General features: G+C 38.5%; 1 protein-coding gene and 1 long non-coding RNA gene across 2 annotated transcripts; one reads left to right on the forward strand and one right to left on the reverse strand.

Annotated features, from left to right (window-relative positions):
- Nucleotides 1–3,009: 3,009 nt before the first annotated feature.
- Nucleotides 3,010–4,808, reverse strand: LOC130591975 (uncharacterized). The gene is made up of 2 exons (XR_008969961.1): nt 3,787–4,808; nt 3,010–3,143 (listed from the first exon to the last, which is right to left on the reverse strand). It is a non-coding gene; the product is annotated as an uncharacterized LOC130591975 (long non-coding RNA).
- Nucleotides 4,809–13,615: 8,807 nt separating this feature from the next.
- On the forward strand, nt 13,616–15,407 carry LOC125498888 (uncharacterized). Its single transcript, XM_048647203.1, has 4 exons — nt 13,616–14,168; nt 14,242–14,448; nt 14,577–14,656; nt 14,952–15,407. Exons 1-4 carry the CDS (start codon nt 13,616–13,618, stop codon nt 15,405–15,407), a joined length of 1,296 nt encoding a protein of 431 aa, XP_048503160.1.
- The last annotated feature ends 1,549 nt before the right edge of the window (nt 15,408–16,956 follow it).

The raw sequence follows: 16,956 nt of genomic DNA on the forward strand, positions 1-16,956 counted from the left end.
ATGGAAGTGTCAGGTATAAGGTGAGATTAGTTGTAAAGGGGTTCCTACAAAAGGAGGGTATATATTATAATGAAATATTTGCTCCTGTTGTGAAGTTAACTACTATTCGTATCTTGTTGGCTATTGTTGCTGCTGAAAATTTGTTCTTAGAACAGATGGATGTAAGACTGCGTTTCTACATGGTGATCTGGAGGAGGAAATTTACATGAAGCAACCAGATGGTTTAAAGTTAAGGGAAAGGAGAACTTGGTGTGCAAGCTCAAGAGGAGCTTATATGGATTGAACCAGGCTCCTAGATAGTGGTACATAAAGTTTGACACATTCATGTGTAGCAGTGGGTTCAAGAGAGCTGATAGTGATCATTGTTGTTACTTTCAGAGGTATGAAAATGACTATGTTTATTTACTTCTGTATGTTGATGATATGTGATTGGGTACAGTATGGATGTGATAAATGAGTGGAAGGAAAGCTGTCACAAGTATTTGAGAAGAAGGTTTGGGTGAATCTACACAAATCTTAGGCATGAAGATTTTCAGGGACAAGTCTACTGGTATGTTGAAGTTGTCTCAGGAGGATTATATTCTTAAGGTGCTGAAGAGGTTTAATGTAGGAGATGCTAAACCCAGAAATTCACCACTTCTAGTGATCTCAAATTGACAAGGGAGCATTCACCAACTACAGAAGCAGAAAAGGAGCGGATGGCCACTGTTCCCTATGCTTCAGCTGTTGGTAGCTTGATGTATGCCATGGTGTGCACACGACCAGATATTATTTTTGCAGTGGAGTTGTTAGTAGGTTTGTTTCTAATCCAGGTGAGAAACATTGGGAGGCTGTAAAGTGGTTACTAAGGTATTTGAAGGGTACTTCAAGTATGGGGCTTTGTTTCTGGCAGAAGGGAGTAAAGCTAGAGGGTTATGTTGATGCTGATCTCAGTGGAGATATCGATACAAGCAAAAGCACTTCAGGATATGTCTCTACTGTGGGGGTACTGCAGTGAGTTGGATGTCCAAGTTACAGAAGTGTATCTCTTTGTCTACTACAGAGTCTGAGTATGTGGCTATGTCGGAGGCAGGTAAGGAGATGGTATGGTTGATTGGTTTTCTTGAGGAGATGGGCATTAAACAGGAAAAGGTGATACTTTACAGTGATAGTCAAAGTGCAGTGCATTTGGCTAAGAATCCCATGTATCATTGTAGGACTAAACACATTCGTAGGCGTTTTCACTATATCAGGAGTTTAGTGGAGGAGAATGAATTGAGTCTGGAGAAAGTGTTGGGTGCTAAGAATCCAGCAAATATGCTCACTAAGAGTGTGAGTTGTGATAAACTAAGGTTGTGCAGGACCTTAGTTGGTCTTCGTTGATTGTTGGCAAAGATGGTGGATTAGGAGTTGAGATGAATAAGAAGATGATGAAGGTATGGAGTTTTCTTCACTTACACCTATCTCCAAGTGGGAGATTGTTGGGTATATGGTCCATATGAGGCTCAATGGGGTGTATGGGGTGTGGAGAAAGGTTGCGTCGAAAGCAAACATCGAAGAAATTCGTAAAAAGGGGTTCGACACAAGGGTGCGCCCGCACCAAACACAAGGTACGCCCGCACCAACCACTGGTGCGTCCGCACATCTACAGAGGATTTTTCACCTTGAGACAGAAGACTCAAGTGAGCCCGCACCTGAGGTCTGGTGCGCCCGCACCGAGGACTGGTGCGCCCGCACCGAGGTCTGGTGCGCGCGACCTATCGAAAACGCGGTTTTTCCGGTTTTCCTTAGTGGGGATATAAATAAGTGCCCTAATTACGTTATTAATTGATACTTCATCATTAAACACATATTTGAGAGAGAAAAAGCTTTAAAGAGAGTTCTTGAGCGCTTTTGTAATCTTTCTTGAATATTCATCGATTCCTAGTGCATATTCGTGGTTTTTCTCCCAGTTCTTGGGTTTCCACGTAAAAGTTCTGGTGTGTTCTTTCCTGCTTTCTTATTTGATATCCTATTATTGTTTGCTATTATTTCTAGATTGATAGTCAATAGGACTTACATGTCACTCTATCCTTGAAGACATACTTGAAACAAATACACTTCTGGGCTAAAGTATTCTTCCTCTTACAGACCTTCCATCCTCATTTGGCTAGCAAAATCTTATCGGTTTTTTCACCATATACCCCTGACAAATTTTTTTTTGCACCGTATACCCTTTCGACTTTCCAAATTCATCATATACCCCTCACATTTCGAAAAATACATCAACTTCCCCTTTTGACTAACGGTGTTAGACTTCCGTTAGTCATTAACCCATAAATCCCAATTTAAACCTAATTAACTACCCTAAACCTAATCCTAACACTAACACTAACCCTAAACTTAACTAACCGAAAAACTTAACCTAAAGCCCACCAGCCCAACCCACCACCACTACCCATGCCTAGGCCCACCACCTGAACCACCACCCCCACCCTAACCGGAATTTCGCACCCCACCCACCCCACCGGATTTTCCCCGACCACGCAGCCCCTCCCCCTTTTCCGCCATCCCCGACCACGCAGCCCCCTCCCCCCTTTTCGCCATCCCCAACCACGCAGCCCCCCTCCCCCCTTTTCGTCATCCTTGACCACGCACCCCCTCCCCTTTTCTCGCAACTCCCCCTCCCCTGTGGCTACGCGACTTTGTGCTACCGGATTTTGCGGCTATTGTGCGAGTTTAACTTGCTGCTGCCGGATTTTGTAGTGCTGTGCAAGTTTAACTTGCGGCTGCCGGATTTTTTGCGAGTTTGTGCTGCGTGTACGGTGTTACGGGTGGCGGAAGAGGAGGGGGGTGCGGCGATGCAGGTGGCGGAAGGGTTTCGGGGGTTTCTGGGGTGGTGGGGTGGGGTGGTGTAACGCCCCGGTCCTCAAGCACAATTAATACAAACCTTAATAAAATAGTCTCCTAATTTGACTCGAAATTTCGACAGCACTTCCTCTGAAAATTGGACAACCCAAAGTGGGAAATAATTTAAACCTGTTTACAAACTCAACAAAATATAATATTCTTCATCTCAAAACCTAAAACCGTCAACGCTTTCGCGGAAACAACCTCAAGAGGGAATCAAACCCAATGACACTAATCAGTATTACAAACTAATCAAAGAAATCTTCAATCAAAACCTCAACAAGACTAATATAACTAATACATATTTAAACCCAAGTACAATTTACATTTGGAAGTCTTCGCATATAGAGTTCCTCTATGAATTTCCGTCCTCACCTTAAACTTCGCGAATCCAACAAGAAACCTGCTCTAGTATCAACTGCTCACCATTATACAAAGTATATGGATCATTACAGGTTCAACCCCACACGGGAAAGAACAACACAAACAAAACACAAACAAAACACACGTCAGCAAAAGCTGAGTACCAACACTCCACCTTAAGGCAAACCAGAAAACATCAAGATATATATTTCAAAAGATAAAAGTACTACTCAAATTCTCATTATATTCTTATATAAAGTTTCTCTTTTATAAACTTTCTATGTCAATCTATATCCATTCAAAGCCAAAGGATTTCGTATTTCGAAGCTACATTAATTATATTCAATGCTCGTAATCATCAAGTTCAAAAACAAATTACATAGTTTGTAACGCCCCGATCCTCAATCATAATTGATACAAACCTTAATAAAATAGTCTCCTAATTTGACTCGAAATTTCGACAGCATTTCCTCTGAAAATTGGACAACCCAAAGTGGGAAATAATTTAAACCTGTTTACAAACTCAATAAAATATAATATTCTTCATCTCAAAACCTAAAACCGTTAACGCTTTCGCGAAAACAACCTCAAGAGGGAATCAAACCCAATGGCACTAATCAGTATTACAAACTAATCAAAGAAATCTTCAATCAAAACCTCAACAAGACTAATATAACTAATACATATTTAAACCCAAGTACAATTTACATTTGGAAGTCTTCGAATATAAAGTTCCTCTATGAATTTCCGTCCTCACCTTAAACTTCGCGAATCCAACAAGAAACCTGCTCTAGTATCAACTGCTCACCATTATACAAAGTATATGGATCATTACAGGTTCAACCCCACACGGGAAAGAACAACACAAACAAAACACAAACATAACACACGTCAGCAAAAGCTGAGTACCAACACTCCACCTTAAGCAAAACCAGAAAACATCAAGATATATACTTCAAAAGATAAAAGTACTACTCAAATTCTCATTATATTCTTATTTAAAGTTTCCCTTTTATAAACTTTCTATGTCAATCTATATCCATTCAAAGCCAAAGGATTTCGTATTTCGAAGCTACATTAATTATATTCAATGCTCATAATCATCAAGTTCCAAAACAAATTACATAGTCATGATAAGTAAAATAATCATATAAATCATGTAGACAAGAATATAGTCAAATAGAGTTACCAATAAGTTTCATCACCGAAATCACAATGTAATCGAGTAGCATGTTCACGACGTTTGAGTATCCTAATATATTAATAATGGATTCATCGAGTCCATAATCACGAGTAATTCATCTTTGATAATCAAATACGAGACGTGGAATAAATATCAATTATTATCAAGTTCAAAGATCATTTCATCAAACAAGAGTTATCAAATAATCCAAAGACAAAGTCAGAGTGGATCCGGGAGCCCCGCCGACCCACTAAATAGCAAATGATAGACCCGGGAGTCCCGGCCGGTCTATAATAATGTAAACCCGGGAGCCCCGGCCGGTTTACCAATAATATCAATGGCCAATAACCTATAGTGTGCACACCCCTCAACTCAAGCTTTTATGTGACCCGGACCCCGGCCGCCACGCTAAAGAACAGGACGGTTTAGTATCTTGCCACATGCGACGAATATCAATCAATCCAATATCTTCCCAATTCGGGCGAAGATAATATAACAAAACATCTATATTTCCAATAGTTAGTCCATGTAATCTTTCATTTTCCACGATTAATATCTTTTAAGAAATCAAGAGCAACAAGGGTACAATCTTTTTTTCACAATGATCCAAAAATCAATAATCTCTCTAAGAATCAACTTCTAAAATCAATCAAACAAAATAATGTTTCTCAAGGTTCCAAAATCACATGAGTGAATCCATATATTTAACAACATTATAGTTCATAATATATATTTCAATCCAAATCAAATCTACACAAATCCATATATGTTCCAAGTAAATGAGAACTAGCCACAATTCATAACATACCCACTCTTATGAGTCTATTAACCAATAAAAATTCATATCTTCAACCAATTATTAAAGATAATACAACTCGAAACTAATTCTCATATTAGTCGATAATGTACCTTCTATAAGTTCTTAACTCGTTAATGCATTTATGGTATGTCTAGTCAAAGACCGAATAATGGATATCACATACTACATAAAGTATCTCTGAGTCAACATATCATCTCAACTCGAATAGGTGAATATTCTAAAGTCAATTACTCTAATTCAGGGATACATGTATATAAATTCTATGACTTTTCATGTTTATTTTAAGTAAATCAAGGTATCCAACAATAACATGTTCTACAGTACTAAACATAATGAACTTATAACTTATGAGTTATGAAAATATTCTTTTTAAGACAATCAACAACAAAGTTACATTTCAGATATTATGTAGAATCAATTTCAAGGTGTTGATTCACTATTGTGTGTTCTAAGGGTTTAATGTCATTCTGTGAGGAGTTAGAATTTGGACATGGATTATGGTTAATTTTATTGAGTTGTTGGGTTAATTATTGGAACTAATATATGCTTGTAGTATTGTGCTTTATTTAGTTACATTTTTAAAATTTAAGATAGAAATGGCTATTTAAATTTACAGAAGTCTTGATCGAGTCTTATTGTACTAAGTTTCTACTTTCTAATTCTTGGAGAAGATTGATTTAGCTATTGGTGGTGTTGAACAAATCAGTTGGTTAATAAATCATGGGCTAAATTAAAGTTTGTATTATTATGATAATTTGAATTGTAACTTTGTTGTTGATTGTCTTAAAAAGAATATTTTCATAACTCATAAGTTATAAGTTCATTATGTTTAGTACTGTAGAACATGTTATTGTTGGATACCTTGATTTACTTAAAATAAACATGAAAAGTCATAGAATTTATATACATGTATCCCTGAATTAGAGTAATTGACTTTAGAATATTCACCTATTCGAGTTGAGATGATATGTTGACTCAGAGATACTTTATGTAGTATGTGATATCCATTATTCGGTCTTTGACTAGACATACCATAAATGCATTAACGAGTTAAGAACTTATAGAAGGTACATTATCGACTAGTATGAGAATTAGTTTCGAGTTGTATTATCTTTAATAATTGGTTGAAGATATGAATTTTTATTGGTTAATAGACTCATAAGAGTGGGTATGTTATGAATTGTGGCTAGTTCTCATTTACTTGGAACATATATGGATTTGTGTAGATTTGATTTGGATTGAAATATATATTATTAACTATAATGTTGTTAAATATATGGATTCACTCATGTGATTTTGGAACCTTGAGAAACATTATTTTGTTTGATTGATTTTAGAAATTGATTCTTAGAGAGATTATTGATTTTTGGATCATTGTGAAAAAAAGATTGTACCCTTGTTGCTCTTGATTTCTTAAAAGATATCAATCGTGGAAAATGAAAGATTACATGGATTAACTATTGGAAATATAGATGTTTGTTATATTATCTTCGCCCGAATTGGGAAGATATTGGATTGATTGATATTCGCCGCATGTGGCAAGATACTAAACCGTCCTCTTCTCTAGCGTGGCCAGCCGTGGCTCCCGGGTCACATAAAAGCTTGAGTTGAGGGGTGTGCACACTATAGGTTATTGGCCATTGATATTATTGGTAAACCGGCCGGGGCTCCCGGGTTTACATTATTATAGACCGGCCGGGACTCCTGGGTCTATCATTTGCTATTTAGTGGGTCGGCCGGGGCTCCCGGATCCACTCTGACTTTGTCTTTGGATTATTTGATAACTCTTGTTTGATGAAATGATCTTTGAACTTGATAATAATTGATATTTATTCCACGTCTCGTATTTGATTATCAAAGATTAATTACTCGTGATTATGGACTCGATGAATCCATTATTAATATATTAGGATACTCAAACGTTGTGAACATGCTACTCGATTACATTGTGATTTCGGTGATGAAACTTATTGGTAACTCTATTTGACTATATTCTTATCTACATGATTTATATGGTTATTTTACTTATCATGACTATGTAATTTGTTTTTGAACTTGATGATTACGAGCATTGAATATAATTAATGTAGCTTCGAAATACGAAATCCTTTGGCTTTGAATGGATATAGATTGACATAGAAAGTTTATAAAAGGGAAACCTTATATAAGAATATAATGAGAATTTGAGTAGTACTTTTATCTTTTGAAGTATATATCTTGATGTTTTCTGGTTTGGCTTAAGGTGGAGTGTTGGTACTCAGCTTTTGCTGACGTGTGTTTTGTTTGTGTTTTGTTTAATTTGTGTTGTTCTTTCCCGTGTGGGTTTGAACCTGTAATGATCCATATACTTTGTATAATGGTGAGCAGTTGATACTAGAGCAGGTTTCTTGTTGGATTCGCGAAGTTTAAGGTGAGGACGGAAATTCATAGAGGAACTCTATATTCGAAGACTTCCAAATGTAAATTGTACTTGGGTTTAAATATGTATTAGTTATATTAGTCTTGTTGAGGTTTTGATTGAAGATTTCTTTGATTAGTTTGTAATACTGATTAGTGTCATTGGGTTTGATTCCCTCTTGAGGTTGTTTCCGCGAAAGCGTTGACGGTTTTAGGTTTTGAGATGAAGAAATTATATTTTGTTGAGTTTGTAAACAGGTTTAAATTATTTCCCACTTTGGGTTGTCCAATTTTCAGAGGAAGTGCTGTCGAAATTTCGAGTCAAATTAGGAGACTATTTTATTAAGGTTTGTATTAATTGTGCTTAAGGACCAGGGCGTTACAGGTGGGGGTGGGTGTGGGGTTGGGGTGGGGGTGGAGGGGTGATATGGCAGTGGGTAAGGGGTGGGGGTGATGTGGCAGTGGGATAAGGGGTGGGGGTGATGTGACAATGGGGGGTGATGTGGCAGTGGGGGTAAGGGTAGGGTGATGTGGCAGTGGGGGGTGATGTGGCAGTGGGTTAGTTAAAGTGTATTAGATTAGGGTTAGGATTAGGATTTAATTTAGGTTAGTTAATTAGGGTTAGAGGGGATTAGAGGTTAATGACTAACGGAAGTCTAACACCGTTAGTCAAAAGGGTAAGTTGATGTATTTTTCGAAATGTCAAGGGTATATGATGAATTTGGAAAGTCGAAAGGGTATACGGTGCAAAAAAAAATTTGTCATGGATATATAGTGAAAAAACCGAAATCTCATTAATGTCGTGATGAGATCTAATGCCTAGCCCCCCTTGATCTTTGTAGAGGAAAGTGTATTGTTTACCCACTAAGCATTTTATTCTCCCCCCAAATAAATTTGTTACAGATATTGTCTATCTCATTTAAAGTGGCTTTGGAAAAATCTTGGGTTTGAATGTGATAGGATGGGATAGTGTTTGAGAGAGGATGTGAGGAGCACAAGCCTCCCTGCAATCTTGAGAGAAAAGTTGCCTTCCAGGAGGCAAGTCATCCTCTAATTTTATTAACCACAAACTGGACATCTCTTTTCTTATTTGGCCTTTTGTGTGATACTGGGAGGCCCAAATAAGTCCCCAGGTTCGAAGTAACTCTAATGTTGATTGTGTCTTGGAAAAATTCTAGGTTTTCTAATATTGTGTTATGGGAGAAAATTAACTTATGTTTTTCCTCCTTTATTTTTTGACCCGATATGACCCCAAACTTTTTCAACATATCTCGAATGGTAAAGGCAGTTTGTTCATCCCCTCTCCCAAACTGCAAACAAACACTTGACTTTTTTCCTACCAACCTCGAAAGGGCTCTAATTCTTATTGGCACATGCATGATGTATCATATCAGATAGCCCTTGGGGACAAATGTTAAATAGATAAGGAGACATGGAGTCTCCTTGTCTCAAGCCTCTAGAGTGTAAGAAAGGAGAAGTTTTCTTCCCATTGACAAGAAGGGTGGACAAGGCGTTGGAAACACAATTGAGAATCATGGACACTGAATGGTCATTAATAGGGGTGTTCACAAAAAACCGAAACCGAAATCCCGTACCAAAAACCAAAAAACCGGTTAAAATGGGCGGTTACCGAACCGAAAATTTTGGGATTGAACGGTTCGGTTACCAAACCGGTAAAAATAACGGTTAAACGATGTGGTTACGGTTATTTTTTATAAAACGGTTAACCGAAAAACCGGATAAATTTATTTATTATTATTATTATTTAAATTTTTATAATAATTATATTAATTAATTTTTTTTATTAAAGGCAGTAATTATTGGTAAGTAAAGTGTAGTCTGTGACTTCTTGTATAGTGAAAAAACATAAGTCATTGCCTAAGGGCTAAGAGAGTAAGAGCCTAAGAGGAGAGTAAGCCCAAAGTCCAAAATATTAGTTAGCCCAAAGTCCAAAATGATGAAATACTTCTATGAGGCAGTGATTTACGGATTTGATCTCGGTAGATAGTCTTCAGCTCTAAGCACTAGCAGCAGGGCCGTTCCTGATAATTTTTGGGCCCTAGGCATATCTAAAAATAAAGGCCCCTATATGAGTCGATCCTAATATTTTATAGGTCATATAATTAAAACCTTTATCCCTAAAACTATAATCTATATTTTGTTAATGATACCAATAAAAAATAAGCACATAATATTATTAAAAATTGCACAAAAATAGCACAAATTTCACTAAATATTCAAAAAGTGTATCAATTTTTATTTAATTGATCATAGTTAATTTCTTTTTTTGGGCCCCACACGATCGTGGGCCCTGGGCGGTGGCACTCTTTGCCTACCCTCAGAACCGGCCCTGACTAGCAGCAGCCCAAACTTTCCTCTTTTCCCTGAGAAAAGATGAAGAAAAATTAGGGTTTCCATTTTCAACTCTCATCACTTCATCACTCTCTCTTTCTCTCTTCAACTTCGACTACGACTACGACTTCGAGCAACAGTCGACAACCATCTTCGACTAAGAGCAACAGTAGCAATTCGAGTCTCCCTCTTCGAGCCACGGACAATAGCAGTACATCACCTCGAGATTTCGAGTCTCCTATCTTCGTCTTCGAACCACACAACCGAAAGCAAGTGAGAATTTCCTATAAATTTCCTATCTTCGTCTTCATTTTTCTCCTTTTGTTCAAGATTTTCTCATTTTTCCCCTAAATTTCCCTAAAGTTGAATATGTTTTGATTTTTTGGGAGTCAAATGGATTCTAGCACTGGAGATTATGATGTGGTGAATCCTATGTACTTATTTGATGGTTTAGTATCATTGGAAGATTTGGATGACAACATACAAGAGGTGCTACAAGTGCCACCGAAAAGTAATCAAAGGGGGAAAAACGTGCAAACTCTGATTTAGATGCATTGGCAGCAGGTCGGGCAAGGAAGAAATCACCATATTGGAGCCATTACGATAAAACAGAAAACATCAATCTGGTGAACTGCAAATATTGTGGTAAGCCTATTACTGCATCTTCTGCAAATGGCACTAGTGGTATGAAAAATCACACTTTAAAGTGTAAATTTGTTCCCTGCCAATTTAGATAAGAAACAGAAAATAATTGATTTTGAGTCTAGGACAATTGTACATGATGATGGGACTTCTGAAATAATAAGTATTCCAAAATTGTGGGTGTTTAATTCTGAATCTACTAGGAAATCTCTTGCTAGGGTGATCATTGTGGATGAATTACCTTTTACTCATGTGGAACATGAAGGTTTTCATTCCTTTTACAAAGAAATAAATCCTGAATTTGTTGTCCCTTCAAGTTCTATTGTGACTAAAGATTGTTATAGTTTATTTATTGAAGAGAGGAAGAAGCTAAAAAAAATATTGAATAGTTCAACTTCTAGAGTTTGCCTTACTACATATACTTGGACTTCGGGTCAAAACTTGAGTTATATGTGTCTTATTTTTCATTTCATTGATAAGGATTAGAAGTTACATAAAAGGATCATCAACTTTTGTCCCATTGCCGGCCATAGTGGTGAACTAATTGGTAGGGCGGTTGAGAAGTGTCTAATTGATTGGAATATCAAAAAATGTTTTGACAATAACCATCGACAATGCTACTTCAAATGACTTAGCAATCCAATATCTGAAAAGAAGGGTTAATCATTGGGGAGGCAGTGACTTGAGAGTAAATATTTGCATATGTGTTGTGCTGCCTATGTTTTAAACTTGGTGGTAAAGGATGGTTTAGGTAATGTGAGTGTATCTGTTTTGAAAATATGTGCTGCTGTGAAGTTTATGAGGTCTTTCCCTGCAAGACTTAATCAATTCAAAGTATGTGTTAGTGAAGAGGGGTTGCCAAGTAAAGGTCATGTTTGTTTAGATGTTGATACAAGATGGAATTCTACTTTTTTTAACGCTTCAAAGTGCGTTAAAATTTAGGAAGACATTTGATAATATGCAGTCTAAAGGTGGTCAATTCATTAAGGATTTGAGAAAATATGGGGGCTCACCTAATGATGATGATTGGAATGATGTTCAGAACCTACTCCCATTCTTGGATATTTTTTATAAGGCTAATTTGAAACTCTCTGGTTCTCTTTATGTGACTGGTAACTGCTATGTGCCTGAGATTTATGGTGTTGGGTTTTTAATATATGATTATTGTGGTAATGATGATGTTGACATAAGTAGAATGGCATGCAAGATGAAGGTAGAGTATGACAAATATTGGGCAAATGTTGATAACATTAACATCTTGCTATTTATTGCATTAATTCTTGATCCTAGACATGAATGGGATTATATGGAATGGGTCATCAAGAGTTCTTATGATACAGAAAGTGCCAATATGCTGTGCTCGAAAATCAAAGTTGATTTGCGTTCTTTGTTTGAGTTATATGGTTCTTCGAGACCTCAATCAAGAGGAAAATCATCATCACAATCTCACTCTATCCTTTCTTCGGCTACTAGTTCACATGACGGGGGAGCACTTGATGCGGAACAACTTATGACTATGAGATATAGGAGAGAAAAAGGATGAATTAGAAAAATATTTAAGTGATGCATGTGAACCATTCGGGGCTAGATTTGATATATTAGGATGGTGGCATGATCAACCAAGAAGATATTTTGTTCTTTATAAGATGACAAGGGATATGCTTGTTATTCCTATTTCTACCGTTGCTTCCGAGTCTGCATTTAGTACTGGAGGTCATGTTTTAGATTTTTTTCGCACATCTTTGACTCCTATAATGGTCGAAGCACTAGTTTGTGGGCAAAATTGGTTATGGATGTCTCATGGTCCTCTTTCAGTAGAGAAAAGTCTCCTTGCATTAGAGAATTTGGAAGATGGTAAGTTAGTTTTCTTTTTAATGTTTTTCTAGCTTATAAAAAAGGAATTAATTATGTATTTATTTATGCAGAAATGGGTGATTTAACACAAGAGCAGCCCACAATAAAGATTGATGAATCTCTTTTGATGGTGGGTGACTAAAAATGTTGTGTGTAGAGTGTGCACTCACTGGAGCAGCCCACACTTGTTGCTGTTTTTATTTGTACTGCTGCTATTTTTTCGTTATACTGCTGCTGTTTTTTTTTTTTTGGTAACTTCTCACTATGAACTACAACTTGTAATAGTTTGAGGTTTTTGTGCTTGTTTTTCCTTAGAACTTTGAGATATGTATTTCATTGTATCGTAATATTGTATGGTGTGGAATATTTTTAAAGATGATTGTCTTTTATAGATAATCTTGGTATTAATGATATTATTTATGTTGATGAAAAATTGAAATCTAATATATAAAATAAGTAAACTGATTTGATAAAACTTGAGTAACGGTTAATGGTTAACCGAAAAACCGTACCGAAAAATAGGTTAACCGTTTATGCGGTTACCGTTTTGAACGGTTACGGTTACGCTTCGTAAATATGGCGAACCGATACTTCCGGTTACCATCCCAAAATTTTATTTCGGTACGGTTAACCACCCATGAACACCCCTAGTGATTAAGGCCAAGATTATAAGGCAGCTTTTGAGAAAACTCCATTCGATGCGATCGTACGCTTCTCAAGGTCCAGCTTAAGATCAAAGAGGCCATGCTTAGCTTTCTTTTTGTGCATTGAATGGAGTAAACCTGTCGCAATGACCCGATTCAGATCAGCTCCCCTCCCTTTAATAAAACAACTTTGGTTTTCAGAAATCCAATCGGGCAGGATGGGCTTCATTCGAGCCACAATTATTTTTGTGACAGTTTTGTATACAGAGTTACACAAGCTTATTGGTCTAAGTTGCTTGACTGTAATGGGAGTGTCTAGTGTTTATGCCAATTTTGTACCAAGTACTTAAAAGGTAAAGGTGCCAGCAACTAGACCAATTTTGTACCAATTTTGCTTGACAGGTAATTTTTACTTTTTAAATTCTTCATATCTCTTTTATGGCACCCAAAGAAAGTCTCCCTAAGATTAGGAAATCAAAGAGAGCCCCCAAAATGGTAGAAAGTTCAGACGAGGTAGTTGTAGTTGAAGCAGGTGTCATTGGGGGAAAGAATGTTGCGAGTGATTTTATCGAAGATGACATAGACAACTTTCTTGAAAAATCTGAGCTTTCTATCTCTACTAAGGTTAGGGCACCCACTTCAGAAGAACGCCCTAATGATTGTCCTAAGGGTTGGGTAGTCTTGTATGAATATCCCTTCAAAATTGGCTACAAATTCCCCTTAAATTCCCTAATGACACAACTCCTCTCTGTCATGCAAGTAAGTCCTGCCCAAATTATGCCCCTAGTCTGGCGGGTGGTTCATGTAATTGACAAATTGGCCCAAGATGCAAACATGGAATTCACTCTAGAGGACATTTTATACATGTACGAAATCAAGAGGGTAGAAGTTTCTAGATACACTTTTTTCTTAAAACCTGGGAAGCACTCCTTAGTGGAGAATTCTGGGGCAAACGACAGAGGGTGGAAGAAAAGATACTTCTTTGTAAACAAGAAATCCATGGGAAAAAGTTTTGATTACTTACATGACGGATGGAACTCCGAAGGTATTTGGCTTTCTTTGATATGTCTTTTCTTGTCTACATTGTTGACGCCGCCTAATTTCCTTTGTGCTTGCAGAAATACTACCTCTACCCGTCGAAGAATCAGTCTACAGTAGGACCAAAATTAACCAACTCCTCAAGAAGTACTCCGCCAAGGAACGGATGTTCCGCAACAAGTTTGAATTGACGCCGTCGGACGGAGATATCTTGCCCCAGTCCACAGAAGAACACACTGCTAACACCAACGAACCTACCAACGACACGAGTCCATCCATGGCATCAGGTAACGTATCTCTGTGCGCTGTCTTCGTGACTTTTCTTGTTTTCTTGAAACTGACGGCACTCAATTTCCTCTTGAAAATACTATGTCTAAAAGGTCCAAGACACCGACTGTCGGCCTTTCTGAAACAGAGATGCTGGAACGGGCTAGGAAGAGGAAGCAAGCTGCAAGTACTTTGACTGTGATGCCGTCATCCATGGGTGCTCCCAAGGTTGCTAGGACGGCAAATCCAACGGACACCCCGAAACCAACTAAGACGCCACACGCAAAGGGAGAAACTTTTACTATTAGCCTCCCCAAGAACTTATGTGAGATCACTGCTCCGACCATTTTTCCGTCGGCAGAGAAACTTGCGTTTCCCGCCCCTCAGCGTCGCCTAGCTAGCTTGCCCCTGATTACGGTGGCGAATGAAGGGCTGGCCCTGCAATTACATGTAAGCCATCCAGCACACGTTATATCATTCAATTGTTTTAAAATGTACTTACTGACGCCGACTGTTTATGTAGGCCACCCAAAATTCTCTAGCCTTGCGTTCTGATGCTATCACCTTGGAGAAGGAGTGCAAGACACTCCGTGAGAAGTTGGAGAGATCTTCGTCGGCTCTAATGGCGGCAGAAAAGAAAGTAACAGAACTATCTGCGGAGCTGGCTAAGGAGAAGAATCAAAACGCTAGCCACGTGGCTAACATGACGTCGATGAAGGAGGAGACGGACGCCACGATAGCTAACCTCCGCGAGGAGTTGATGGACGCTGCCAGCCGCTACACTTGGAAGACCAAGGCTAGGCTGATGAAGCAGTTCTTAGATGGGCAGACGTCAAAGTGGACCCCTGAGGCGGACATTAGGCAATTTCTGGAGGTGTTCAGGACGCAAGAAGACCTAGTCCCTGAAGGTGAAAATAGTGTTGACGTCACAGCAACTGCTGATTCTGGCGTCAACACTGAAACCGACGGCGTCGCCTGACTTCTCCTGGTTCCTGCAAGGTGTTGCGTCACCTATAACGATCAGTTAGTGTTTGTAATAGTTGGTTTTTGGGGTGCTGTGTCACTGAAACTTTGGTACTTTTGGTGTATTTTGTTGCAAAACTTTTATCTTTGTCTTGGTGTGTTTTTATGACAATGATATGTTGTGTTTAACATTTGCATTTAACTATATATTGTTGTATGACAATGTTGTGTTGTGTTCACAATTTCGTACTTTGCTCCATTATACTCGTCTGTCATGAATGGTGTTTATGTTTGACTTATGAACATAGATATGTATGTATGTATGTATAGCGTTGTAAGGTAACTTTGTAATGTGGAGCAAGGTGTTTTAGTTGCAATGAAGGGTTGATTACCACTTCCAACTAAACACTCTAGCCTCTTGTCGTTGTAAATGTGGACACTGTGGGAATGCGTCTGACGGGATGGGGTGTCTGCTTTGTAATGTATATGTTGCTCCCATATCGTCAGAATACAACCATAAGGAATTTGCGACTAACAACAACGACGGCTGACGTCGCGTCTTTTATTTGTATGATGAATATACCTACACTGTCAGTAACATAACTCAAGTACCAATGTTAATAAAGGAGGAAACACGCCAGTTGGGCAAAATATAATCATGATATTTTAAGTACAACGTTACCTATTGTAATCGTTTATTATGCGACGATGCTTTTCTCAAAAATGATAGCGCTTAAGGTGGACGGCATTCCAACTTCTCGGGACGGGTTTGCCGTCTTGGGTACATATTCGGTATGCACCATTGCCAACCACTTTTTGGATTTTATACGGGCCTTCCCATGCTGGTGCCAACTTCCCTGCATTAAGCTCCTTGGTGTTTTGAAAGACTTCTCTTAAAACCCAATCTCCAACGTTGAAAGTTTTGGCTTTGACGTTCTTATTGAAACCTCTGGCCACTATCTGCTGCTAGGATGCCATACGGACAAGTGTCGCTTCCCTTAACTCTTCGCTTGTGACGATGTCGTGGTTCAACTCCTCGTCATTCCTATCTGGCGTCAATAGCCCATGACGCGACGTCGGGACGCGCACCTCGGGAGGAAGAACAGCTTCGCACCCGTAGACTAGGGAGAAGAGGGTTTGCCCCGTCGCCGTTCTCGGAGTAGTCCTATTTGCCCAAAGAATCGACGGGAGCTCTTCTGCCCACTTACCTTTGGCGGCTTTGAGATGTCTTTTGATGACTTTGATGATTGACTTGTTACTGGACTCAGCTTGACCATTGGTTTGTGGATATCTAGGCGTCGCGGTACTGAGTTGTATGTTCCACTTAGCCAAGAAATTCCTTGTAGGTGTGCTTATGAATTGGGAGTTGTTGTCGCAGATGATCTCAGAGGGGACGCCGAATCTGCATATGATGTTACGCCATATAAAAGTAATAACCTCTTTATCACGTACCTGAGTGAATGAGTCAGCCTCAATCCATTTGGAAAAGTAGTCTGTTAGTGCTAACATGAACACTTTTTGCCCCGGTGCTTGGGGGAGTTTTCCAACAATGTCCATGCCCCACC

Source organism: Beta vulgaris, chromosome 6 (assembly GCF_026745355.1).
Source record: "Beta vulgaris subsp. vulgaris cultivar EL10 chromosome 6, EL10.2, whole genome shotgun sequence".
Lineage (NCBI taxonomy): Eukaryota > Viridiplantae > Streptophyta > Magnoliopsida > Caryophyllales > Amaranthaceae > Beta > Beta vulgaris.

Coding starts and splice junctions, on each gene's coding strand:
- LOC125498888 (XM_048647203.1), top strand. CDS start 13,616: ATGGTAGAAAGTTCAGACGAGGTAGTTGTAGTTGAAGCAGGTGTCATT. Junction 14,169..14,241: donor TGACGGATGGAACTCCGAAG/GTATTTGGCTTT, acceptor TTGTGCTTGCAG/AAATACTACCTCTACCCGTC. Junction 14,657..14,951: donor CATCCATGGGTGCTCCCAAG/GTTGCTAGGACG, acceptor CTGTTTATGTAG/GCCACCCAAAATTCTCTAGC.